Source organism: Bos mutus, chromosome 9 (assembly GCF_027580195.1).
Source record: "Bos mutus isolate GX-2022 chromosome 9, NWIPB_WYAK_1.1, whole genome shotgun sequence".
Classification (NCBI taxonomy): domain Eukaryota; kingdom Metazoa; phylum Chordata; class Mammalia; order Artiodactyla; family Bovidae; genus Bos; species Bos mutus.
In genome coordinates, this window is record NC_091625.1 from 91,302,603 (window position 1) to 91,328,608 (window position 26,006).

A 26,006-nucleotide genomic window follows, 5' to 3' on the forward strand; every position below is an offset into this window, starting at 1 on the left:
TGGCGGCTTCAAGAGACAAGCTGTTGTGTCTCAGAGGAAGAAACAGCACAGCTTTCAGCCTCTCTGGGCCCCGAGATGCTGGGTGGGCGGCACCCGGGCTCACGGTGCTCCTGGTGCCCAGTATCACGCCTGCTTCCTGGGTGGGCGGCACCTGGGCTCACGGTGCTCCTGGTGCCCAGTATCACGCCTGCTTCCTGCCTCTGATTTCAGGCCTTTCAGAAAGCTTTCTGTGAAATGGAAATCCTGAGTGGTCTTTTCTGATGCTTTCTTCCTTTGTGGTAAAGAGCTAATTTCATATACTTGAGGAAGCTTTTTCCAAAGGGACTAAAACTGGGCTGCTGGAGAAAGAATCAAAACACATGTGCGGGAGACAGATGAGCATTTAGGTACTGGAAGACTGTGAACACTTCACACTCCACAGAGAAGGTCGGGGGCCCCGGCTCCAAGCCCTGTGCAGGGCACCTCTCAAAAGCTGGGGTGGGCCACTTCTTTTTACTTTGAAAATTACCTCCTGGTCTCCCCCATATCACAGTGGATAGTACAGCGCAGGGGACACAATTCGATCTCTAGCCTGGGAAGATCCCCCCGCCCAGGCCACAGAGCAACTAAGCCCGTGCACCCCAACTCCTGAGCCTGGACACCCGAGAACCCATGCTCCGCAACAAGCACGGCTGTAGGTGCTGGTGCCCTTCTACACCCCACCGCCCGGGACTGCGGCCCCACCGCAGCGCCACCCAGCTCTGCCATGTCTCCTTGCCAGGGAGTCAGGGTGGTGTGCTGACAGGTTTGTGTCTGGAAGCCTTCAGTCACTTGATTGTGACAAGTTCTTTTTTTTTTTTAATTTTGTGTATTTATTTATACTGAAGTATCATTGATTCGCGATGCTGTGTTAGTTTCCAGTGTCCAGTACCATGATTCAGCTACACATTTATACATGTTTGTACCTGTAGCTTCTTTATTCTTTTCCATTATAGTTTATTGTCAGTCTCTCCGTCGTGTCTGACTCTTTGTGACCCCACAGACTGTAGCCTGCTGGGCTCCTCTGCCCATGGGATTCTCCAGGCAAGAATACTGGAGTGGGTTGCCATGTCCTCCTCCAGGGGATCTTCCCAACCCAGGGATCAAACCCAGGTCTCCCGCACCGCAGGCATATTCTTTACTATCTGAGCCATCAGGGAAGCCCATTATTGTTTATTATAAGATAGAAAATATAATCCCCTGTGTTAGACAATAAATCCTTGTTGTTTATCTATTTTATGTGCATTTATTAATCCCTATACCTACTCTATCCCTCCTCTCCTTCCTCTTCCATAACCATCAGTTTCTTTTCTCTATCTATGAGTCTGTTTCTGGGTTGTAAATAAGTTTATTTGTGTCATTAAAAATTTTTTTTTGTATTTCTGTATTTGGCTACATCTGGTCTTAGTTGCTGCACGTGGGATCTTTAGTTGTGGCAAGTGGAATCTAGTGCCCTGACCAGGGACCAAATCCTGGCCCCCTGCATTGAGAGCTCAGGGTTGTAGCCACTGGACCCCTCGGGACGTCCCTGTATCATTTTTTTAGATTTCACGATTAAGGAATTTGATATATTTATCTCTCTCTCTCTCTGACGTACTCCACCTAGTATGATAATCTCTAGGTCCATTCATGTTGCTGCAAATGGCATTATTTCATTCTTTGTTTTTTATAGCTGAGTAGTATTCTATTGTGTATATATATCACAACTTCTCTATCCATTCCTCTGTTGATGGACACTTAGGTTATTTCCATGGAATGTAACAAGTTCTTATATTAAAAATATTCAGCTAACCTAGAAATTGTGGGAAATTCTTAAAGAGATGGGAATACCAGACCACCTTACCTTCCTCCTGAGAAATCTGTATGCAGGTCAAGAAGCAACAATTAGAACTGGATATGGAACAACAGACTGGTCCCAAATTGGGAAAGGAGTACATCAAGGCTGCATATTGTCACCCTGCTTATTTAACTTATATGTAGAGTACATCATGAGAAATGCTAGGCTGGATGAAGCATAAGCTGGAATCAAGATTGCCGGGAGAAATATCAATATCTCAGATATGCAGGTGACACTACTTTTAATGGCAGAAAGTGAAGAGGAACTAAAAAGTCTCTTGATGAAACTGAAAGAGGAGAGTGAAAAACTTGGCTTAAAAACTCAACATTCAGAAAACTAAGATCATGGCATCTGGTCCCATCACTTCATGACAAATAGATAGGGAAACAATGGAAACAGTGAGAGAGTTTATTTTCTTGGGCTCCAAAATCACTGCAGATGGTGATTGCAGCCATGAAATTAAAAGACGCTTACTCCTTGGGACAAAAGCTATGACAAACCTAGACAGCATATTAACAGAGACATTACTTTGCCAACAAAGGTCCATCTAGTTAAAGCTATGGTTTTTCCAGTGGTCATGTATGGATGTGAGAGTTAGACCATAAAGAAAGCTGAGCACCAAAGAATCGATGCTTTTGAACTGTGGTGTTGGAGAAGACTCTTGAGAGTCCCTTGGACTGCAAGGAGATCCTAAAGGAAATCAGTCCTGAATATTCATTGGAAGGACTGATGCTGAAGCTGAAAGTCCAGTACTTTGGGCACCTGATGCAAAGAACCAACTCATTGGAAAAGACCCTGATGCCAGGAAAGATTGAAGTCAGGAGGAGAAGGGGATGACACAGGATGAGATGGCTGGATGGCATCACCAATGTGATGGACATGAGTTTGAATGAACTCCGGGAGATGGTGATGGACAGGGAAGCCTGGCGTGTTGCAGTCCATGGGGTCACAGAGTCAGACACGACTGAGCGACTGAACTGACTGACCTAATTAAAACAAGCAAAGTCTGGAGCTGAGCTCAACCAGGTGAAGTGATTTGAGTGATCAACTTGAGCAGACCTTGCCTGAAGGCAAATATTACCTAGTCGAATTATTAGACCTAAAAAGCAATTCCAATCTTAATAAAGTTTATATCCCATTTAACACAAAGATGAAATGTACGAGGAGTGATAGCTCTACATTTCAGTGTCAGGAGTCTATCTGAGAAATGTTTGTTTTAATGATATTTTTATTACAATTGCATAAATACAGCAAAATGCACTGAACACATGTTACAGTTTTGTGGGTTTACTCAAATAAACACACCTGTGTAACCACAGTCCTCTTTAAGAAACAGAACATAACCATAATATTTCCCTCCCTGCTGCCCTCCCCACCCTGACCCCCGACATAGTCACCACAAGTAACCGCTAGCCAGCCAATGCAGGAGACACAGGTTCAATCCCTGGGTAAGGAAGATCCCTTCGAGGAGGAAATGGCAATCCAGTCTAGCATTCTTGCCTGGAGAATCTGGTGGACTACCGTTCATGGGGTCACACAGAGTCGGACATGACTGAATGACTGAGCCATACACACACACACATTTTTGAACTTTACATCAATGGAACCACATAGTACCTAATAATTTATTTCTGCTGTCTTTCTCACAATGGTATGCTTGTAAGATTCTGGTAGGAATTGATTCCCTTACCGTGCTGTATAGTAATAATTATAGTAACTCCATAATATGAATATGCTATACTTGATGTAGCCTTTCTACTGTGGAGGGACATTTGAGTTGTTTCTCCTTTGGGCTCTTTCAAATAATGACTCCAGAAACATTTTTATACCAGTGGTGTGCACATTTAAGTGCACTTCCATTGAGTGTATACACTGGGGAAGAATTGTTGGGTCATGGCATCTATTCAGTTTTTGTGGTTACTGTCAAAAAGTTTTTCCAAAGTGACTATATGAATTTACACTCCCACAGGCAATTTATGAGATTCATACATATCCTTGCTAACACAATGTTGTCGTCTTTTTTGTTTTAGCCATTTGGAGGGTACGTGGTGGGGTCTCTTTGTGGTCTTATATATTATTTTTTATTATTATTATTTCCCTGATGACTGAGGTGTAGCATCTTTTCTAAATGTTTATTAGCTTTTAGAACATTTTCTTTTATATAGTAACATTTCAATCTTTTGCCTATTTTTAAATTGCAATGAGGGTTTTTTTGAATTGATTCCTCAGAGTTTATCTGGGTGCCAGACCCTTATGGGGTCCATTATCACAGACACTTCTCTGACTGTTTTGGCAGTCAAAATGATGATGGGGAAACACCTCAAAGGGAAGAGGAATTCAAACGCTGGGCTCCTCTCTCCAGAATCCCCTTTCTCAGGGATTTTGGTTTAAGACTTCAGTGTCTGGGCAGCTTTTTGATGACTCCCAAGCAAAGAAGAGAAGTGAAAAGCAAAGGAGAAAAGGAAAGATATAAGCATCTGAATGCACAGTTCCAAAGAATAGCAAGAAGAGATAAGAAAGCCTTCCTCAGCGATCAATGCAAAGAAATAGAGGAAAACAACAGAATGGGAAAGACTAGAGATCTCTTCAAGAAAATTAAAGATACCAAGGGAACATTTCATGCAAAGATGGGCTCGATAAAGGACAGAAATAGTATGGACCTAACAGAAGCAGAAGATATTAAGAAGAGGTGGCAAGAATACACAGAAGAACTGTACAAAAAAGATCTTCACGACCCAGATAATCACAATGGTGTGATCACTGACCTAGAACCAGACATCCTGGAATGTAAAGTCAAGTGAGCCTTAGAAAGCATCACTACGAACAAAGCTAGTGGAGAGGATGGAATTCCAGTTGAGCTCTTTCAAATCCTGAAAGATGATGCTGTGAAAGTGCTGCACTCAATATACCAGCAAATTTGGGAAACTCAGCAGTGGCCACAGGACTGGAAAAGGTCAGTTTTCATTCTAATCCCAAAGAAAGGCAATGCCAAAGAATGCTCAAATTACCGCACAATTGCACTCATCTCACATGCTAGTAAAGTAATGCTCAAAATTCTCCAAGCCAGGCTTCAGCAATACGTGAAAACTTCCTGATGTTCAAGCTGGTTTTAGAAAAGGCAGAGGAACCAGAGATCAAATTGCCAACATCCACTGAATCATGGAAAAAGGAAGAGGGTTCCAGAAAAACATCTATTTCTGCTTTATTGACTGACTATACTAAAGCCTTTGACTGTGTGAATCACAATAACTGTGGAAAATTCTGGAAGAGATGGGAATACCAGACCACCTGTTATGCCTCTTGAGAAATCTGTATGCAGGTCAGGAAGCAACAGTTAGAACTGGACATGAAACAACAGACTGGTTCCAAATAGGAAAAGGAGTACGTCAAGGCTGTATATTGTCACCCTGTTTATTTAACTTATATGCAGAGTACATCATGAGAAACGCTGGACTGGAAGAAACACAAGCTGGAATCAAGATTGCCGGGAGAAATATCAATCACCTCAGATATGCAGATGATACCACCCTTATGGCAGAAAGTGAAGAGGAACTCAAAAGCCTCTTGATGAAAGTGAAAGTGGAGAGTGAAAAAGTTGGCTTAAAGCTCAACATTCATAAAACGAAGATCATGGCATCCGGTCCCATCACTTCATGGGAAATAGATGGGGAAACAGCGGAAACAGTGTCAGACTTTATTTTTGGGGGCTCCAAAATCACTGCAGATGGTGACTGCAGCCACGAAATTAAAAGACGCTTACTCCTTGGAAGGAAAGTTATGACCAACCTAGATAGCATATTCAAAAGCAGAGACATTACTTTGCCAACAAAGGTCCGTCTAGTCAAGGCTATGGTTTTCCTGTGGTCATGTATGGATGTGAGAGTTGGACTGTGAAGAAGGCTGAGTGCCGAAGAATTGATGCTTTTGAACTGTGGTGTTGGAGAAGACTCTTGAGAGTCCCTTGGACTGCAAGGAGATCCAACCAGTCCATTCTGAAGGAGATCAGTCCTGGGATTTCTTTGGAGGGAATGATGCTGAAGCTGAAACTCCAGTACTTTGGCCACCTCATGTGAAGAGTTGACTCATTGGAAAAGACTCTGATTCTTTGAGGGATTGTGGGCAGGAGGAGAAGGGGACGACAAAGGATGAGATGGCTGGATGGCATCACTGACTTGATGGACGTGAGTCTGAGTGAACTCCGGGAGTTGGTGATGGACAGGGAGGCCTGGCGTGCTGCGATTCATGGGGTCGCAAAGAGTCGGAGACAACTGAGCGACTGAACTGAAGCATATGAGTGTGTGTGCATAAAGTTTCATCTGGATTTCCTGCTAGCTTTATTTTTTTTTTTGGCCATCACAAGGGCTGGTCTAGTATAAGCCGTTCCTTTATATTCTGAAGCCTAAGTCAAGGATGAGACTGTTGATTTGGTGGCAGTTCCGAAGGAAACTGTAGAATGAGAAGCATGTCTGGTGGCCTGAAGGCCAGCCCCAAGCACTGAGCAGAGACAGCCTTTCCTGGGCTGAGCTGGGATGAAGGGAGGATGTGCAGTGCTGGGTGGGGTTCTGCCCTCTGACCGTTGGGCCTTGTCCCTGGAGACAGGGATAAGAGCTTGGGGATCTCAAAGTGTGTCCATCCGGTTCAGTCCACAGAAACTTTTGGAAGCCCCCTGCCAGTGAGTGGAACAGTGAACTGAAAATAAATAAATGAAGGCCAGTGCTAGACTGACAGAGGTCAGCTCTTCAGTCCCATGTGCCCCAGAGGTTCCAAGCGAGGTGGGGGGTGAGGGGGGAACCTTCCCAAATCTGTCTGTTCATCTTTGTGTCTGCAAGGCTTAGAGCCAGGCTAAAAACAGCCCCGCAGACAGGAGGCCTCCCAGTTGAGAGAAGGAGGACACAGCCTGTGGAGTCCTAACAATGCGGGCCCAGGGTGGGACAGGATGGCAGTATCTGCAACAAAGACCAAGGTCCACTAGGTCCAGGCAAGAGGGACCTGCAGAAGACTGGGGCCAGCATGCCTCACCCAGGCGGGCTCCAACCTGCTTCTCACCTGGCCCGACCCACGCCCAGCCTCCTCCAGAGAGAAGAAAAGGGATCAGAACGGGGGAAACTCTGAAACAGACAAAATATGGGAAGGTTTTTTAAACTGGAAGGGACTACATTTCTTGGGACGGGTGAGATTTCCTTTTCCATGACTGTTCTGGATTGAATCACGTCTCCTTAAAAGGTGTGTTGAAGGGCTGGTACCTACGAATGTGCCCTTATTGGAAAGAGAGTCTTTGCAGAGGTAGTCAAGCTGAGATGAGGTCATTAGAGGCGGCCCTAACCCAATATGACTGATGTCTCTTTAAGAAGAGGAGAAGAGGGGGAGTTCTCTGGTGATCCAGGGGTTTGGACTCCAGGTTTCCACTGCAGAGGACACAGGTTCCATCCCTGCTTGCTATGCTCAGTCACTCAGTTGTATCTGACTCTCTGCAGCTCCATGAACTGTAGCCCGCCAGGCTCCTCTGTCCATGAAATTTTCCAGGCAAGAACACTGGAGTGGGTTGCCATTTCCTACTCCAGGGGATCTTCCTGATCCAGGAATCGAACACTCGCCTCCTGCATTAGAAGGCGGACTCTTTACCATTCACTGAGCCACCTGGGAAGCCTGAATACGGTGGGGCAAAAAAAATAAAAAAATACAGGAGAACAGAGACAGAGACCCAATAAGAGACGCCGCATGATGACAGAGGCAGAGATGGGAGTGATGTATCTGCAAGCCAAGCAACTCTGAGGATTTCTGGAAACACCAGAAGCTACCAGTGTGAAAGAGATTCTCTCCTTGAGCCTTCACGGAGGCCTGGCCCTGTGGACACTCATTTCAGGCTTCCAGCCCCTAGAACCATGGGACGTAAGTTTCTGTTGTTTAAAACCACCCAGTGTGTGGACATTTTCCCAGGGCAGCCCTCGGGAACGAATACAACTGCAAACTGGAAATGGGGGCTGGTACACCAAGTTGAGTCCAGTTATGGAAAAGGAAAGACATTAGGTTTCTGTATATGTCTTCACATTTTATATGGAACTCAGGCATTGAGCTCATATTATCTTCCTTTCAAGGTTACCTTTCATGTTCCCTTTACATCTGGGCAGCACTCATCTGCTTCTCTCCATGTGGGAATTCCCTGAGTTCATGTTGCATCAGTTGCCCTCTGTGAAAGTGAAAGTCACTTAGTCGTGGGCGTCTCTTTACGACCCCATGGACTACACAGTCCATGGAATTCTCCAGGCCAGAATGCTGGAGTGGGTAGCCTTTCCCTTCTCCAGGGGATCTTCCCAAGCCAGGGATCAAACTCAGGTCTCCCGCATTGCAAGCGGATTCTTTACCAGCTGAGCCACCAGGGAGGCCCAAGCTCTACATCAGTACACAAGGCAACTGCCAGAAAGCTTTTGCTTTCCTGGTTCTTGTTTCATTAAGCTAGCCTGAATTGGCTTGAGTCAGAATTCACAGCAACTGAGGAAATATATACAGTTTACCACCAAGTGTACTTTGCAGTTAAATAACAGCTCAGGTCAAGGTCTCACCAGGAAAGGAATTAGTGACAGCTACAGTGTTTTCTCATATAAATGTGTACCATCAGGGTGGACCTGTTGGGAGCATTGAAGAGCTCCAGGGAGGTCTCCTCAGTCAGATTGCCTCCTTGCTTCTACGAGTGTCTGTGATCCATTGGGTAGCATCATTCCTCTGCTTCTTGAAGGCATTATTAGGTTTACAATTAAAGTACAAATATCTCCCAAGAAAGTTCACAGCTTAAGTTCTTAGCAACAGATGACCATTATTGATTGTGTGATTTCTGGGATTGGGAAGAGATGAGGATGGAAGGAGGAAGGCCATGTCCTGCTTCCAGTATGCCCAAGGACAAGGTCATTGTAATCATCAAGAGCCAGTATTCAATGAGCATTCATGTCATGGTTGATGGTTTAGTCTCTAAGTCGTGTCCAACTCCTGCGACCCCATGGACTGTAGCCTGCCAGACTCCTCTGTCTATGGGATTCTCCAGGAAAAATACTGGAGTGGGCTGCCATTTCCTTCTCCAGGGGATCTTCCCAACCTAGGAATCGAACCCCGGTCTCCTGCACTGCAGGCAGATTCTTTACTGACTGAGCTATGAGGGAAGCCTCATCCATGTCATAATAATGACAGTTAGAATGCATGAACTACATTTTCAAAACAGAAAGGAGTTCATGAATGGCTCGTAGACTTATGGCTTGTTCTTTGGCTTGCTTTCACAGGAGCTGGTAGACAGATAAGCTGACAGCAGGTCTCCACCACTGCCGTCGATCACTGCTGTGTTCACCTTGCCCTTGGGATGGTGCTGGGGAGACACAGAAGTCCCCCTAGTACTTCTTCAGGACGGCATGTTTCTCATTCCCTCATCATAATGAAAAGAAGATGGATTTCTCAACCACTTCCTCCTGGAGGAGGTAAATCTGGCATGTCCTTGGGTTTCTCTGCAAGCTGGTAGCCACGAGAACACTGCTGGTTAACAAGAGTCGTCAGGACTGGGTGCCTTTCTCAGTTAAATTTCAGGTCCATGTAGGACTCTGCACAAATTGATGCTATCCTGTTGTAGGAAATGGTACTTGAAGCAAGAAATTGTCGAAACCATGTGACAAATTAAGTCCCTCTATTTCAAAGAATCCAAAATTGCTTTATACGGGCTTCCCTAGTGGTCCTGTGGCTGACTCCATGCTCCCAATGCAGGGGACTCGGGTTCGATCCCTGGTCAGGGAACTAGATCCCACATGCCACAACTAAGACCCAGCATAGCCAAATAAATAATAAATATTTTTGAAAACTTGCTTTGTAAGTTCTCTCATGGCCCTGGGGGCTGGGAGTGTATATTCAGATGATAAAGACATCTGTGAGGCAAGAGGAAAAACCCAGTCAGCTCCTGCACCAGCTTCTGCTGCTTCTCCTGTTCCAGAGGCTGCTTGTTCAAAACAAGCTGTCTGTTTTTATTAGGGAATTCCACAAGAGAAAGTGTGTTTGCTGAGACTCTCATTCCAATGACGTGAAATAATAATAAAATATGCAAACAGAGTTCCCATCCCTTGTTGGGAGAGGGGGAAGGAAGGTGGGAGTGAGCAGGGTATTCCAGAAGCATGAAGAGTAGACAACAACAAAGTTCTTTTTTTTTTCTTTCTTCTTTTAAAAAAAAAAAAAGGTAAAATAGGAATGTTTTTAAAACTCTTAACCCAATAGCAGGGAAAAGACTTCATTAATCCTGTAACTTTGGAGAACCACTGCAGATGGTGGTGGTAGTTTTAAAATCTAGAAGAGAACACTGCAATGCCAAAATGATTTAAAAAAAATTTTTTTTTAATGGAGATGTATTCTTTACAGTATAAAGATACAGACCTAACTTGTTATAGAAAGGTTATACATAGTCCTATCAAAAACTATATCTGATTTAAAAGCCTGGCATGTGAATTTTAAAGCTTATGGCTTATTTAACCTTTCTTTTTTTTTTATTTTTTTTTATTTAACCTTTCTAATGAGAAAGTTTGGGTGAAAAACCAAACAGTAGCCATGAAATCAGGGTATTATTGTCCCGATTAAATAATAAAGATTTATTAATTTATGTGTCTGTTAATTTAATAAGTATTTATGTAATGTGCTAGACAAAAGGCAGATGTTTTTCTGCATGACATAATTTCCTCATTCTATTACTAAAGTTTGTAAATTTCTTTTTAAAAATGCATTGGAATGAAGCTGTTTAAAAGAATCAAATTGTCTATATGTATTGGCATGCCCATATGTTTATTTCATATCTATGTAAGTGTGCAGAGTATAGGGTGCATTTGATAAACATTTACTATAGTTGTTATAGGATACCCTAAGACTTTCTTTTTCTTCCTTTTGAGATATATTGGACCAAGGAGAAGTTGGCAAACATGTAAATCTGAGCTCAAGGTCACATTTTAGCTCATTTAATACCCTAGCTTTGAAACTGAAACCCACAAATTATATATCATCGTCAAATAGTAACTTTTAGTAACAAATTATATATCATCATCAAATAGTAACTTTTAATAACATAACAGTTAATGTGATTTATTCTCACTACTCACAGGTATGGGCTTCCCAGGCTCAAGTGGTAAAGAACCCACCTGTCAGTGCAGGACACCTGGCTTTGATCCCTGAGTCAGGAAGATCCCCTGGAGAAGGGCATGGCAACCCACTCTTGCCTGGGAAATCTCATGGACAGAGGAGCCTGGCGTGCCACAGTCCATGGGGTTGCAAAAGTGTTGGATATGACTTAGTGACTAAACAATAAACACCACCATCAGACCTGTATACCTAAATGGATTTCATAGCTCCACTTATGAGGAGAAAGCTGCTAGTTCTAACATAATGGTGGAAATCCATTCTCTACGTAGTTTAAGTTCAAAACTCACTTCCCATGTGAAGATCTTGTCCGTATACCAGATGGCTCCATGCCAACAACCCTCAACTTCAGACGTGGCTTAAATTGTCTTAGCCCGTGAACGGAAGTTGATCTGTTTTTCCTCCCTTCCCAACTCACTCAGAACTGTGATATCCAAACTCCAAACCCCGAATACTTTCAATAATAATAATAATAAGCAGCACTTATATAACAGAAAGTTACGAAGACAGTGCTGTTGAGGGGCAAATGGAAATGACCCAACATAGTGAACAGGGCTGGGAGGAAGTACAAGGAATTCAGGAAGAGTCCAACTAGAGATCCTGCGACGAAGTCCAAGAACAAGTTTAATGGGACGAGGGAATTGAAAACATGGAACTCAGGGCCATAAAGGGGAACTGGAGAGAAAAGGCGTGCTCTTGTTTTGTATGTCTTGCATTTCATGGAAAGTTTATGGGTTCAGCAAACACATTTCCTTGGCTGAGGGCTCCAGTGAAAATAAAGGCTGGCTACATAACCATCTGTCACTCAAGAATTGACTGGACCTCTTTAAGGTATATAAGCATTAAAATTGATATTTTATGTTGATTCAGAAAATGCTTTTACATTTTCAGATATGCTTATCAGATTTCATAAGTTATGGAAAATGAAACAAACTTACAATAACATGAGTTTTATCAGCGTAGAACAATCAGGGAATTCCCTGGTGGTCCAGTGGTCACAGTTCCATCCTTCCACTGCAGATGGCATGGGTTTGATCCCTGGTAAGGGAACTCAGATCCTGCATGCTGCACCACTGGGCCAAGAGAACAAGACAAAACCCAAAGCAACAACATCAACAAAAACAGTCAATATCACAGGCATTTTTTCCCCCAAGGGTATGTCTTTTGAGGGGGAAGCCCAAGATTTAAAGTCTTTCACTGGTCTTGGAGATTGCCCACATGTTAAGTTACACAGAAGCCAGACCAGGGCGTTGGTAACTCGGGCTGATCGCTCAAAGCTCACTCACAAATGTGGGAGTAGCGTGCTTTCCAGGAAGCACCGAGGACCTCTGTCTCCTCTTTGGGGATGCGGGGAGATGCTTTCCATCTCAGGGCTAGAGCAGAGACAGTGTCAGCCCTGGCCAAGACAGATCCTCTGCAGGATTAAATGTGTTTTTTTAGACCTGGAATCTTGAGTAACCTTCTAAACAAGCATTGACCTTTTATTATGGGGTAGTAAAATTACCTTTTGTTTTTTAACAAAGTAATCTTACCATTTTTTTCTTTCAAGAATAAATTAGTTCCAGTCTATATTTACTTGTCAGTGGGAAGGAAAAAATGGGTCAGATGAATCCAAGAGAAAGAAAAGTCCATCACCAGTGTGAGCGGGTGTGCCGCCCCACCCCACTCCACATCAGACACACATGCAGCTGGTTTGCAGGCAGTGCAGGGTGGATCCAGATTATCAGAGTACACACAGCTTTTGGGAATTGTAATCAGGCCTAATGCCTTCTTTCTTTCAGGAGTTGGAAAAGTACTGTGAAGTGGCTCGTGCAAGCTCCTGGAACGGCTGAAAGAAACTATTTGCATTGGGCCAGTGATCTTCAGAAAGCAAGGCTGCAGCCTCCCTTGAAAAGGCTACCCGACCTCCACCCCCCCACCCCCACCCCTGACCCCCTGCCCTGGGAAATCTCGACTTTTCCAAAGTTAGCCTGACCTACTGGCAACACACTGCCTGCAGTGCCGGAGACGCTGGGCTGGAGTCAGTGTGGTCTTTGTCTGTTTAGTGGGTCCTGGGGCGCTGGGAGGGAGGCTGTATGGAGCCTGTTAATTTGGGGCATGAAGCAATAGAAAAGCTCTTAGAGGAAGTAACCATCGCTTGAATCCTCCTTCTTGCCCACAAACAGGCCGTAAAAGTGAATTTGAGCTCCGTGGAGACAGGTATTAAATGCAGCCGTTCTTGAGTGGTATTACCATTGTGTGTGTGTCTAATGTCATTTCTGTAACCAGCGGGGCCCAGGCTGAGGCGGAGAGTTTACTTGGCAAAGAAGACTCTCTTCCCTTAGGTTCTGGGAAAGGGAGAAAAGAGAACAAAAAACTGCAACTTCCAAAACACACAGAAAAGTTCCAAAAGCTAGAAAGGTGTTTTAAGAAAACTCTTTCTGACATAGAACAGGGGAAGGATGACTTGTTTGTTGGAGCTGTCGACTCAATGTTGCTACCAGAAAGTCCAACGGAAGATTCTGGCAACAAATTTCAATTCTGTGAACACTGCTAGACACCCTTTAGGTGCCAGAAAACATACAAAATCACTGGGGGTAAAAAGATGAATTGGGTTGATCCCTTCAAGAAAATTAGGTTTGAGTAATTTAAGTATGAAAAGTCTGCAAAAGAATATGACAGAAGAGTTTTCTTTTTCCTAGGGAGTGGGGTTATAGCTAATATTATTTTTAACTTTCTAGTAAATACTTGGATGCTATAATTGAAGCATCTTGGTGGGGATGATATGAGCGGACAGTGAGAACACTGGGGCTTGCCTCTTTTTTTAAAACCAGGCTGTTCTGTTCTTTGCGGGGATTCAGTTTGAATACTTCTTTGCGAGTAGGTAGATTTGCTTTAATTGGGCCTTGGGTATTTCTAAAGGCAAGTGATCTTGCTTCTCATCGAAGATGATAACTTCCTGATGGTCTCCCAGGCCCCTGGCTCTCTCCCCTCAGCTTTCGTTGCTGATTGCACTCTATCTCACGAGAGTCCTGTCTCTGCCCAGTCTTTGCCAGCGGAATCTCAGCCAGGCCCTGGGTTAGACCTTCTTTCTCTCGGCCAGTTAGTTCTCTGTCTTCGTCTCCAGGTCCAAACGGTTCTGAACACTAGTCTCATATATTCTCCACATGCTCTTCCTCCAATTTCTTCTCCACCCCCCGCCCCACCCTCCACCCTCCAGCTACACTGGTGCTTAAAACCTTCAGAAGGTTCTCATTGTTCTAAGGATAAAATCCAAAATTCTTAACATGCCTACGAGAGCATGCGTGACTGGCTCTTCTTTGGCCTCCTCTCTGGTTGTTCTTTCTTTGGCCACCTCATACATTGGAAAAGACTCATGCTGGGAGGGATTGGGGGCAGGAGGAGAAGGGGATGACAGAGGATGAGATAGATGGCTGGATGGCATCACTGACTCGATGGACGTGAGTCTGAGTGAACTCTGGGAGTTGGTGATGGACAGGGAGGCCTGGTGTGCTGCGATTCATGGGGTCGCGAAGAGTCAGACACGACTGAGCGACTGAACTGAACTGGTTGTTCTGTCCGTTCTCCCTTCCTTTCCGCCGGGCTCAGCTCTGTCCCACGTCAGAGCTTCAAATTAACCGCTCCCTTCACCTGGATTGATGGAGCCAACTCAGTCGTCCCTTAGAGCTGGATTAACTCATTATTCTATGCTCTGCATCTTAGCAGAGACACAAAAAGCAGTGTTTGTAGAATGATTTATTTACTATGCATCTCCCTCACATTGTAACGATGACATTGATTATATACCCACGACCTGCTACAGGGCCAACTGCTAAGTAAATTCTCCATAAATGGATTAAAAGTCTCCATAAATGGATTAATAACTGAGAAGGTTTTAGTCCTGGAGGGTAAAATTTCTCTCCCTAACATGTGAATGCTCACCTTTACTGCAGATAGAACTTCATCTCTGCAGATTGATTATTTTTTTACTGAATGGAGTGGGACTAAGATTGAGACCTCTCTCACTAGGCCCTGATAGCATTGCAGCCTGGATTCTGCTGGGGGTCCTGTTGGGGGGTTTGGGCCCAGGAGAGAGATGCTCTGGATGGTTTCACATCTTTGGGATCATTAGTTGGTTTCAGTTCTTTTATTTTCCCCTTCTGCAATTCCCTTTCTGTTGCCCCAAAATGTCTGTTCAATTTTGTTGACCCTCTCAATGTGGTCACAGCTGTGGTGTGAGAAGCTGGGTGAGGAAGCTAGCCTCCCCCTTGTAAAGCCATAGGAGAAAATGCTGAGCCAACTTGCAGCGGAGGGAGTGGGAGTCAGGAACAAAACGTCAAGCCGAGGGGAGAAAGGGCAGTAGGGTGGGATTCGGAGAGAGAACAGTGGCCACCGGGAACGTGCAGGCATGTGTGGGGAGGGGAAACCAGACAAGGCCTGGACTCTGCTGAGGTTACATAGTGTGCCCGTCACTGTCAGCTCCAAATTCACCCTTTTCGCCTTCTTTGCAAAAAGGGGTCTGGGCCTTTTGCGTAGCTTTCTCTGCCAGCTGGCTTGTGGTTTAGGATTATCAGTGCAGGGTGTCGGGGAGGCCTTGTGAGAGGGCACAACTCTGCCTGTTGGTTGCTGTGACCTCTCTTGACTGGTTCCTGCAGTACCAGGGTTCTGCAGCGTCAGGTGGCATCCAGTGACCACCGGCTCCTTCTGACACCTCTTTTGGGTAGTTTTTGCAGGGAAGTGCTTTTCCATAAGACACTTCCTTTTGAACAGCTTCCCCACACCCAAGGGGGTCGATATTCAGTAAGTTTTAGGGGGTGGATTTCCAGCAAGTTCCACTGGCATGAGACCACAGTGATTTCCCTACACTCGGTGAGCCAGAGCCACCTTCTCCCCAGCAGGGTCTGGGCTCAGGCTGGGATAGAGGAAGGCTCTATCACAGTCCCATGGGTTGCGGCTGCCTAAGAAAATATTTATATCTGCTGTCCCTATTCTGAGTTCTCTTCTAACTAATCAACACTTCATTGCTCCAAATCCTGTCATATAGTTAATAATTTGCTTTTCCTATTTATTAGCCTGCACAGGACCTTTAGTTGTGGCATGCGAATGCTTCATTTGGCATGTGGGATCTAGTTGCCTGACGGGGGATCGAACCTGGGCCCCCTGCATTGAGAACAGAGTCTTAGCCACTGGACCACCATGGAAGTCCCATTAATTCTTTATATTAAACTTCTACTGCTTAATTACTGTGTGGTTTCTCTTTCCTGATTAGACCCAGACTGGAACACATAGGTTGGGGCTCAAATTCTGATTATCCTGGGAAGGTGTCTCTTGAAGGGGGGTTGTGGGGAGGAGTTGGAGACATTTGGGTTACATGTACTTTCCCAAGTCTGCAGTAATCAGAAAAAAAATTTTTTTGGAAAAAGTGTGAAAAAACATGACACAAGAAGCCAGGGTGACAAGCATGTAAAGATCCCAGGGTGGTAGGCCTGTGCTAAGATGATGCTTGAGTTGGGAACTGGAGAGTGAGTGGGGTGGGAGATGTTTCCCCGGGCAGAGTCACGTGAGCCCCAGTGGAGACAGGACCAGGGAGGGTCTATGCAGGGAAGAGGGGTCCATGTGAGCAGAGCCTGTGGCAGTTGAAAATGGACAGCCAGGTGTGTCTGAGAGCAGGAAATCCTTGGGACCTCATTTAAAAGTTGTAGCTGTGTGTGGGAAGGTTGCTTCCACCTGTCTTTAAGCCTGGCGCCAGCTGGCAGAAGCTTCCTTGAAGATCTCGGACCCTCTCCAGCTTTCTGGAGTTTAACTGAGGAAGGGCCCTGGCTGGTGTGCCCTGAAATTCATGTCTGGGTTTGTGCACAAGGCCACACTTCTTGTCTGCCTGCTCCCAGCTAACCACTGGTGGAGACACGGGTATTAAGGCAGGTGGGTGCCAAGGAGAACTGGGCCCCCTGGGATGGGTCACTTTGGAGTAGGACTCGCCCACAATCTTCCGGAGGCTGCCAGGAGGTCAGGACGGTTGCTGCTGTCTCCTTAACTGGGGTCAGACTTGCAGGACGCCTGCCTCTCCGGGATCCCTTCACATTTCATCCCACCGCCATCTCCCCTAAGCAAATCCTTCAGTATCTACCCCTGCCTTGGTGCCTGCTTTTTGAAGGACCCACACTAGTACACGGACTAAATCTTCCCCCTTCCTTCTCTCTCCGGGAGAGCCTTTGTAAAGGCAGAGACACCGATCATGGCAACAAAGCCTTCATTCCTGGTTCTCCCGAGCGTCCTACCCCTTTCTCCATCACCCCGGCCCTCTGGATTCCTCAGGTTTCTCTAATAAACTCTACGGCTTTCACCTGGAAGGTCCGAATTCTCCTGAACCCCTGCCCCCGCCCCCCGTCTCCTCCCTCTCGCTCTTTTGGGAAGGTTAGGAGACTAGCAGTCTCTCCTGTCTGCACGGGGCTTCGGATACCGCCTGCTCCTGCCCTCAGTGGTACCCAAGTTAGCACTTTCCCTCTCTTGGCTCTATGGGGAAGGAACTGGATCTTAACGCTTCGCATCCTCCGAGCAGGCGGAGCACGGAGTTCACAGGAAGGCGCTTACTCGAAGCTCGCAGAATTCTCGCTGTTGATTAGTTGGGGACGTCCTAGAAAGAAAGGGCAGTAGGCGATCGCGAGGTACGGGGGCGGGAGCGGGTGAGGGAGGGTCGGGGGGCTGGTGGGCGCAGCTGCGGATGCGCGCCGGCCTGGGGCTGAGGTGGGGGCTTTTGCTGGGGAGATGGTGGGGGGTGGGCTGGGCTGGGCTGGGCGGCGGGGGCGGGGAGGAGGCGGGCCCAGCGGCCCCGGAGGAAGGTGCGGCGCCTCTCGCCACCAAAGGCGCTGCGCGCGGGGCGAGGGGTAGTCGCGGCTGCCGGAGGCTGAGCGCCCGCGCGTGGACGAAGCGACCCCGGCAACTTCTCCAACTCGGCCGGCGCCGCCCCGCGCGCACACGGGACCCCGGGGGAACGGCCGTGTCGCCGATCGGGGGCCCGGGCGGGTGTCGGGCTCTCCACCCAGGTAAGGGGGGCGATGGGGAGGGGTGGGGTGGGGGCGAGTCCAGACCACCGCGGCCCGGGGCTCGGGGCGGGCGGCCCACCGCCTCGGCTTTGTTCCCCGCGCCCTCCTCCGCCTGCCCCGGGCAGGGAGCCCAGGGTGGCGGCTGCGGTCGCCTAGCCGGCGGTGCCCGGAGCACCGGGAGCGGCGCCCTGGCGCGCCCGGGACCCCGCGCAGGCTGGCGGCGCGGAGGAAACGCTTTCCCGACCCCCGCGGTAGGGCGTCGGGGCCTCGGGGGTGAGGCGGCCCAGCGCCCGGAAGGTCCTGGGAGAGCGGCCCCCCGCGCCCACGGCTCGGATCTCCGAACTCAGGGTCCCCCGAGCCCCGGGGCCGCCGGGCGGAAGGGCTGGAGTCCCGCCGCCGCGCCCCCGCCCGGCTCCGCTCCGAGGGGCCCAGGTGCCAAGTTTCTGGGAAAACCGACACGTCGTGTCGCAAACGGATCATATTTACCAAAAACAGTTTGGAAAGAAAAGAGGCCATTCTTCCAACAATTGACGGCCGGGCCGCCGCCGCAAAGGTGAGGGGGGTACGATTGCACCGGGGTCGTTTCTCTTTAAGACACGGTGAAACTTAATATGTTGAGCTTCCCTGTGCTTAACTTTTTAAAATAGCAAAGTGGGGTAACTTTACTTAACTAGGGGGAGGGGAGTCGGCTTGGTCCTGAAGATCATTCCCTTCGCGTTGCTTCTGCGGAGGCCCCAGAGAGGCTGCCTGGTGACAGTTGTAATCTACGCAGCCTTGGGTCGCGATAAGACCTTTATTCACCACGTGGCCAAGGTCTTGGGGTTCTCTTCTCATGCTCATTCAATCCGTTCTACCTCCCCTTCCTCAAAGGCCGCTGAAAAATTATTTTAACCGACAGCACCTGGTTATCTCCAATCCCTCTCAGATAGATTTAAGCTGGAGGGTGGCTAATAAGTCCTTAAGTCTTCCTAGTCTTACAGGTGCAGACCATATGCTATACATATTTCAGCCCTAGGCTCTCAATAAAATTTCAATTTCTGGTCTTATCATTTGAGCATAACCAATAGATCTTGTGTACATACACACTTACAAAACATTGGTGTTCTTTGAGATTTTTTTATGTTCTAAAAATGTAGTATTAAGATTGGTGCAGTTCTAAAAGCAAACTTCTTTTCCATTGACCTTTACCTGTTCAGTTTATAGGATGAAACTTCTTACTTTGGAATCAGAGTCCCTAATTATCTTGTGATTGGTAAATGTTAAAAACAGGGCAAGGTATAATTGAAGAGTTTATTATGTATAGTGGCAAAAGGAGCCCCTAATGGTGTCAGAATCAATTTCAGCACCTTAATTTGCCTATGTATAAGATGCTTCATCATCTCACTCACTCACACACACACACACACACACACACACACACACACACACACACACACACACACACACACACACACACACACACGTCTCTCCCTCCCTCACACACACACCTCTCTCCCTCCCTCTCCCCTTATACCCACACACAGACTCATCAGACGCTTTCCAAGTTGTCGTTTCCAGACCACTGTCTGGAATGAATGAGCATTCTGTTTATACTGCGCTCACTCCATTCATCCATCTGTTGATTACCCACACGTCCGTCATGTGTCAGTCACATCCCTTCTCGGGCAGGCTGTCCTCCCTCCTCCTTGCTGGGCAGTTAAGCTCTTTCTTCTCTAGTAGTCAGTATCTCTATTAGAACAGCTTGTTTTTTGTGACACCTCTGGCCACGCACATGTGCATGCATGTTAGCTGCTCAGTTTTGTCTGACTCTTTGCAACCTCATTAACTGTAGCCTCTCAGGCTCCTCTGTCCATGGAATTCTCCAGGCAAGAATACTGGAGTGGGTTGCCATTTCCTATTCTAGGGGTCTTCCTGACCCAGGGATCGAACCCAGGTCTCTTGCATTGCAGGCAGATTCTTTACTGTCTGAACCAACAGGGAAGTGACCTTGTAAAATTGTGTGAGTTGCTCACTGTATGAGGTCATCCTGTCCAACGGGCAAGTGGAGGCTGAAATCCGATTTGCACGCCACTTCCCAAGCCTCCGGTGCCTGCCTCTCCACTGGAAGAAGCCACTTTCTTTAATTTATCTGAAGGTCCAGGGTGGGCTAGCTGTGGCCCTACTTCACCCTCTCTCCACTACTAAACTCAGCACCCACCATGGAGACTGACTGGCCAGGAGCTCAGTTAAGTCTCCTTAAATGAGAGAAAAGAAAGCATCTCTACAGACATCTAGGAAGCGGGAGTTTGGGGGCAGATTTCTCATATAAGTCAGGATATAGGAATGGGCTTTAGTTTGCTCTGATGTCTGGCTCTTCAAGTGATTCTTAGAAGTCTTCTTGATTACAGGGGAGAATCTGGGGGAATGAATTCACACGTGGGCATCAAAGATGTGTGCCAGCACGTGGTGGGCCTCCTCAACTGACTCCCTTTCAAGGCAAGAAGTATCCATCTAATCATGATGTGCTGAGAGAGAGTACAGGACTCTTAAAAGTAAGGCTATAAAGAGCTCGGCTCACATGAACATGTGTTAGTACATTGGGTGAAGTGCCTTCTTGTACATAAGCACTACAGTCATCTTAAAGTGACATATCACAGAGTTGGAAGAAGGAAGAAAAAAGGCTTTGAATCAGATTTATTTAAATTCTCCGAATGAGATCAGCATTTAGGGTTGCAATTTACATGCGAAAAAATGGAGTTTGTATGTGGGACAGTTTGCAAACTCAGTTGGCTGTAAGATTCTTAAAAATGCTCCAAATTTGTGTGGTGTTAAAAACTTCTAACCATTTGTGGGCAATCTGGAGATATTTTTCAAGCTAAAGTCAATATGTGGATCATCTCACCAAGACTTATAAAATTGTGTCAAATCATATCCCATTACATATCAAAAGAACTTGAGAATCATGTAGAATCCTGGAATCTCTAGAATTCATTGCATAGAACTTTAAAGACAATATGGACCAGTTTCCCCGTTTTATAGGTAAGGAAAGTTAGGACTAGGAGCCTGTCCCAGGTCATAGAGCTCAGCTAGGGGCACAGCCAAGACAGGCGCTCAGGTTTTCTGGCTCTCAGTTCATTGCTTTATTGATTCAAGTGCTCTTTGTATTCGAGCTTCTATATCTTCCAGTATTGGCTTCAGTTGGGAAATCTTAAAGGCATGGACTAATTATTATAGCTCAGGGAAAGGGAGGATTCCCATCCCCAAACACAATGCCTTGTTGAAGTTAGGCAGGTGATACATGTTTGCTGGATGATGAATGGACGAGCTAGTTGAAAGCTTGCTTATTTAAAGTAATTATTTGATATAGCACAGACTGAAGTCCTTTGGAATCCATTATAGTGGAATTTGGCCCACGTGTTTGTGTTTCTTAAATTCAGTAACAGTGTTGGATAAACTTGATGGAGGAGATGGGTAGGAATTGCTTTCTATAAAAGAAGCCAGAACTCCTGACCCAAGAGGCATCAGTAGAAAAAGTAAGGGTTTGGAATCAGTAGGTCTGTCCACCAACTAGCCTTCTTTGTGATAACCTTGAACATCACCAACCTCAGTTTCTTTCTGGAACCTCCTGAGTCTCAGAGTTGGTAGCAGGGGCAAGTGAGCTCACACATATGAACCCACTTTGCAAACTTTGGAACACTGAGGAGTAAGAAGAGTTAGAATCGACGGCAGGAGGTGCTTCCTAGGCACTGTGCTGAGCGCTCTGTCCATCACCCAGTTTATTCCTCCAGTAGAACAGCAAGGCTCTTGTGTAGTGAGGAAGAAACCGAAGCCTAAACAGCTACCCTACTACTCTCCACATGAGGTAAGTATTTGGTGACCCCTGAAATGCTTCCCAGGTGGCGCTAGTGGTAAAGAACCAGCCTGTCCATGTGGGAGATGTAAGAGATGTGAGTTCAAAATTCCTGAGTTGGGAAGATCCCCTGGAGGAGGGCATGGCAACCCCGCCCAGTATTCTTTCCCAGAGGCCCATGGAAAGAGGAGCCTGGTGGGCTACAGTCAGTGGGGTTGCAGAGAGTCAGAAACGACTGGGAGACTTAGCACTGATGCACATAGTAATGGTTACTTTGGGTTTAGGATTCCCTGGTGGCTCAGACAGTCAAGAATCTGCCTGCAATGCAGAAGACCTGGGTTCAATCCCTGGGTCAAGAAGATCCCCTGGAGAAGGGAATGGCGACCCACCCCAGTATTCTTGCCTGAAAAATTCCCTGGACAGAGGAGCCTGGCCAGGCTAGTTTGTGGGGGTCACAAAGAGCTGAACATGACTGAGCAACTAACACAAGCACAAAATGTATTGAGTATTTTTAGTCTCTGAAGGTCAGTAAGAGAACTGCACATCAGAAAGAAAGGCAAGTGATGGAAAAGCAAGTGTGGCGAGTGGATTTAAGAAAACTAGACCAGCAGAAAAATGATCAGTCATAACTGGGCATATGGTCACAGGCAGTGTGAGTAAGGTGGTGGAAACACGCAAGGGGACAGAGTCCTGAGATTTGAAGGGGGTGGGATGGACTTGGCAGGTAAGAGTGCAGGGGGCAGTGCATTCAGCTAAGAACCATCACAGACCTTGCATCACAGCCTCAGCAATGCAGGAGGAGAAGGTTGGGGGCCTGCAGGGGACCCCTCACCCAGGTTCACACAGGAAGTCACACCGCTGAGATTTGAGCCTGGCTGGCTGGCTGTGTGTTCCTTCTTCTTGCCCTCCCTCTCTCAACTGTTCACGTGCCTGTAATTGTAAAGGAATCGAGGATTTTTAATCAAAACAGTGTAGAATCTGAAAGCTTTTATGAGTTCAGAGTTTTAAGAAAGAACAAAAAGTGCCCTATCTGAAGCCCTCTCAGCAGACTGAGGCCAGTAGACACAGGCTGGTGCCCGAGAAGGTTCCTTGCCAGGACCGTCTAATGTATTTCCTATCTTGGACTTGGTCTGGTCTGGGATCCAGCCCGCTCCTCTCTGGGCGTCCTGTCCAGCTGGAAATGGATCTGCTTTGTTTCCAGTTAGGAGGTTTGCAGATTGAGGAACAGAATCTGGGCTGCAGCTTTCATTGTGTTGCCAGTGGTGTTGGGTTACAAGGTTTCTTTTAAATCTACCGGTTATATTTCTGAGCTTGTCTCATGGACATGGTTCTTCAAGAGTTCCCACTACTAAGTGACTTTTTGCATTGGGAATAGGGTGAGAAACTAGAATTTTGGATTTTGGCATCCATAGTTTTGGAAATGGCATAGTAAATAAACTTGGAAAGCTTCTCAAACTGGTAAAAGTTAAGGATTTCCAAAATCCTTTAAAGGGTCTTTATGGTGATGAATTTTTGTGCAACATTTTGTTGTTTTTTAAATTCAAAAAAGCTTTTTGTCTTGTGAAAAGTGTTCTCTGTGTTAGGATTTTCATCTGTAGAGTGTAGATCTTCTTGTAAGGAAGGTAACAGTAGTGCTTTCTTTATAGAAGATTATTTGGAGAATTGAAAAATTGATGAAGTAATTAACATAGGGTGCTTAGAACCCCGCCTGCCAGGATGTGAGTTCAGGAAACGTTAGTTCTTCCTTCCCTGTGGATGGGATCGGCTTTATCAAATGATGTAAAACGCGGATGATGAGCATGGAGCTGTGAGTTGGGCTGCAAAGTGGAGTTCACAGTCCACTCGTTTTCCATGGGTTTTCCTCTCTCTGTCTTTCCCTCTGATGCTTCTTCCCTGTTTGGCCAATGATTTCTCATCATTCGTTGAGACTCAGCAAAGCCTTTTCTCGGAGCACGATGTACTCTGTCTTGTGCTCGCAGGCACTTTGTCTGTATGTGGTCTGTATCAGCTGAGGCGTTCATTGTGGGATATTTAGTTGTGGGTGACTTCTCCATCACATGGGGAGGGCCTACTTTCTTTTCGTACCTCTTCCAGAGCCAACATGGTGCCTTTAAAGGCCGTTCTTAAATGGTGGTTGATAGAATGCATGAAGTGTCCATTAAAATTGTTCTCATATTTCTTCATGTTTGAGATTATACCATGATTATGAAGTTGAGTGATCCTTTGCCAAATATTTGACTCTTTAAGTGGACTTCATCAATAATAAAGTGCTAAAAAATAGTAGTTTTCTCCATCTTAAGTGTGCAATAGTAACAACGTCATTATACTGTGTATTAATCTAGACTCTTGTCTGGAATACACTTTTTACTCATTTTGCAACTTGGTTAATATTGGAGGGCCTTAGATTCTTCAAGGAGAAAATAAAATTTTTCTCCAATGATTGCCAGTGTCTTCTATCAGCAGAGGTGTCAAATTCCTCTCATGAACTTTCCTCTTCAGGAGGAAGTGCTAGGACATGGTTGGTAGAATAATAGTCATATTTACCCTCATCACTATGGCTAGCCATGAGACTGATTTAAAATGGATTTTACTATGCTCTCAGAGAGTGTTTATACATATAAACAGAAACCAAGGAGGACCATATCTGGAATATGCTGAAATGAATTAAGTTATCAAGTGTGTTGGTGGCATTTGAACTTGTGGGATCAGTACCTACCATATGAAGGCATGAAACCTTGATGAATGTTAGCCAAACCAGAACCGAGATATTTACTCATTAAATGGTTCCTTTTTGAACTTTCCCTCTGGAAGATCCTAATCATTCTATGGAACTATAGTCATCGGTTGTAATTCTCCCTTCATGACTGTCTGTTGAACTTCTTGTTGGGAAGTGCACTGCATGTCTTGTGGGGAAATTACTTCATTGTACATGAGATGTGGAAGATGAGAAATACCACAGAATGGATGCATTCATTATGTATACTTCCAACCCCCGAGAGCAGCTCACTTAAAAAAGAAAAACTGTCTTCTGTATCAGAATTCTGTTGTTATAACTAGAGAGCATTGGTCTCCTCCAGGCCCCAGGCTCACCTCACATGTCATCCTTCTGAGGCTCTCCCTGGCCTTTTCCTAACACCTCATCTTTTCTTGAAATGTTACCACTCCGTCCTCACCATTTTTGGAATTCATCTTCCGAATTGCTGTGTTGCCAAACAGTGGTTGTATGTGTATCTGCGTCCTTAATCCCTTCTCAGTTGGAGTCCTTATTAATAATGTAAAAGTGATCAATCCATAAGGTTTACTTTTTGAAGTGTTCTGGAACATACATGACTTTTATCAATGCCTTCACTTTTCTCCATTCTGATAAGCAACAAGGATTAACTGTTTGAAAGATACTTGTATATGTTTGTTTGAATGATTCTTGTATTGTCCAGTCAGAGATAATAATCATGCTATATTGAAAAAAAACTGGGGTTCTGGGTTTTGGATAGATTTAAGAGCTCTGCATTTTGGGTAGTTTTGCCAAAAATAGCTGTGTGATCTTGAACAAAACAGGACATTCTCTCTGGGTTTCTGTTTCCTAATTTGCAACTTTGGTGGCCAGGGAGGTCACATTGGACTAAATGACTTTTTGAGATCCTTTCAGCTACAAAACTCAATGATTCTGTGCCGTGATAGGATATAAGAAAGCAGAAGAAAAATGTATAAAAATTTTAAAATAGTCCTTATATTATGCTATTATGCTCACTAGCATTTGGGCCTTTCTAGATGACAGGTAACCATCACCCTGCACTAGTAAGGAAGGCAAGATCTGTGAACCTGTTCGTCTTGGTATATCCAGAATGTGTAATTAGACATTGCTGACCCACTCCAGTACTCTTGCCTGGAAAACCCCATGGACGGAGGAGCCTGGTGGGCTGCAGTCCATGGGGTCACTAAGAGTCAGACACGACTGAGCAACTTCACTTTCACTTTCCTGCATTGGAGAAGGAAATGGCAACCCACTCCAGTGTTCTTGCCTGGAGAATCCCGGGGACAGGGGAGCCTGGTGGGCTGCCTTCTATGGGGTCGCACAGTTGGACATGACTGAAGTGACTTAGCAGGAGCAGCAGCAGCCATGTAGAATAGATGAAGCACAAAGTCCCCAGGTAGA

General features: G+C 46.0%; 3 protein-coding genes across 25 annotated transcripts in view; 2 read left to right on the forward strand and 1 right to left on the reverse strand.

Moving 5' to 3' along the window:
- Positions 1-13,226, forward strand: part of SCAF8 (SR-related CTD associated factor 8) — a 218,001-nt gene extending 204,775 nt beyond the window's left edge. For all 19 annotated transcript variants that reach the window (XR_011465412.1, XR_011465417.1, XR_011465416.1 and 16 more), the window contains 2 exons: positions 9,124-9,315; positions 12,784-13,226. The gene's annotated coding sequence lies outside the window, so the exon portion shown is untranslated. The remainder of the gene's footprint in view (positions 1-9,123; positions 9,316-12,783) is intronic.
- A 4,342-nt stretch (positions 13,227-17,568) lies between these two features.
- On the reverse strand, positions 17,569-18,504 carry LOC138989154 (basic salivary proline-rich protein 4-like). The gene has a single exon (XM_070376462.1). It carries the CDS (start codon positions 18,502-18,504, stop codon positions 17,569-17,571), a length of 936 nt encoding a protein of 311 aa, XP_070232563.1.
- The window catches only part of TIAM2 (TIAM Rac1 associated GEF 2), a 240,898-nt gene continuing 232,517 nt past the window's right edge, over positions 17,626-26,006 (forward strand). For 4 of the 5 annotated variants that reach the window (XM_070376920.1, XM_070376923.1, XM_070376922.1 and 1 more), the window contains exon 1: positions 17,837-18,024. The gene's annotated coding sequence lies outside the window, so the exon portion shown is untranslated. Of the gene's footprint in view, positions 17,647-17,836; positions 18,025-26,006 lie in introns of those variants that run through there. The other variant, XM_070376925.1, reaches the window with a different exon arrangement.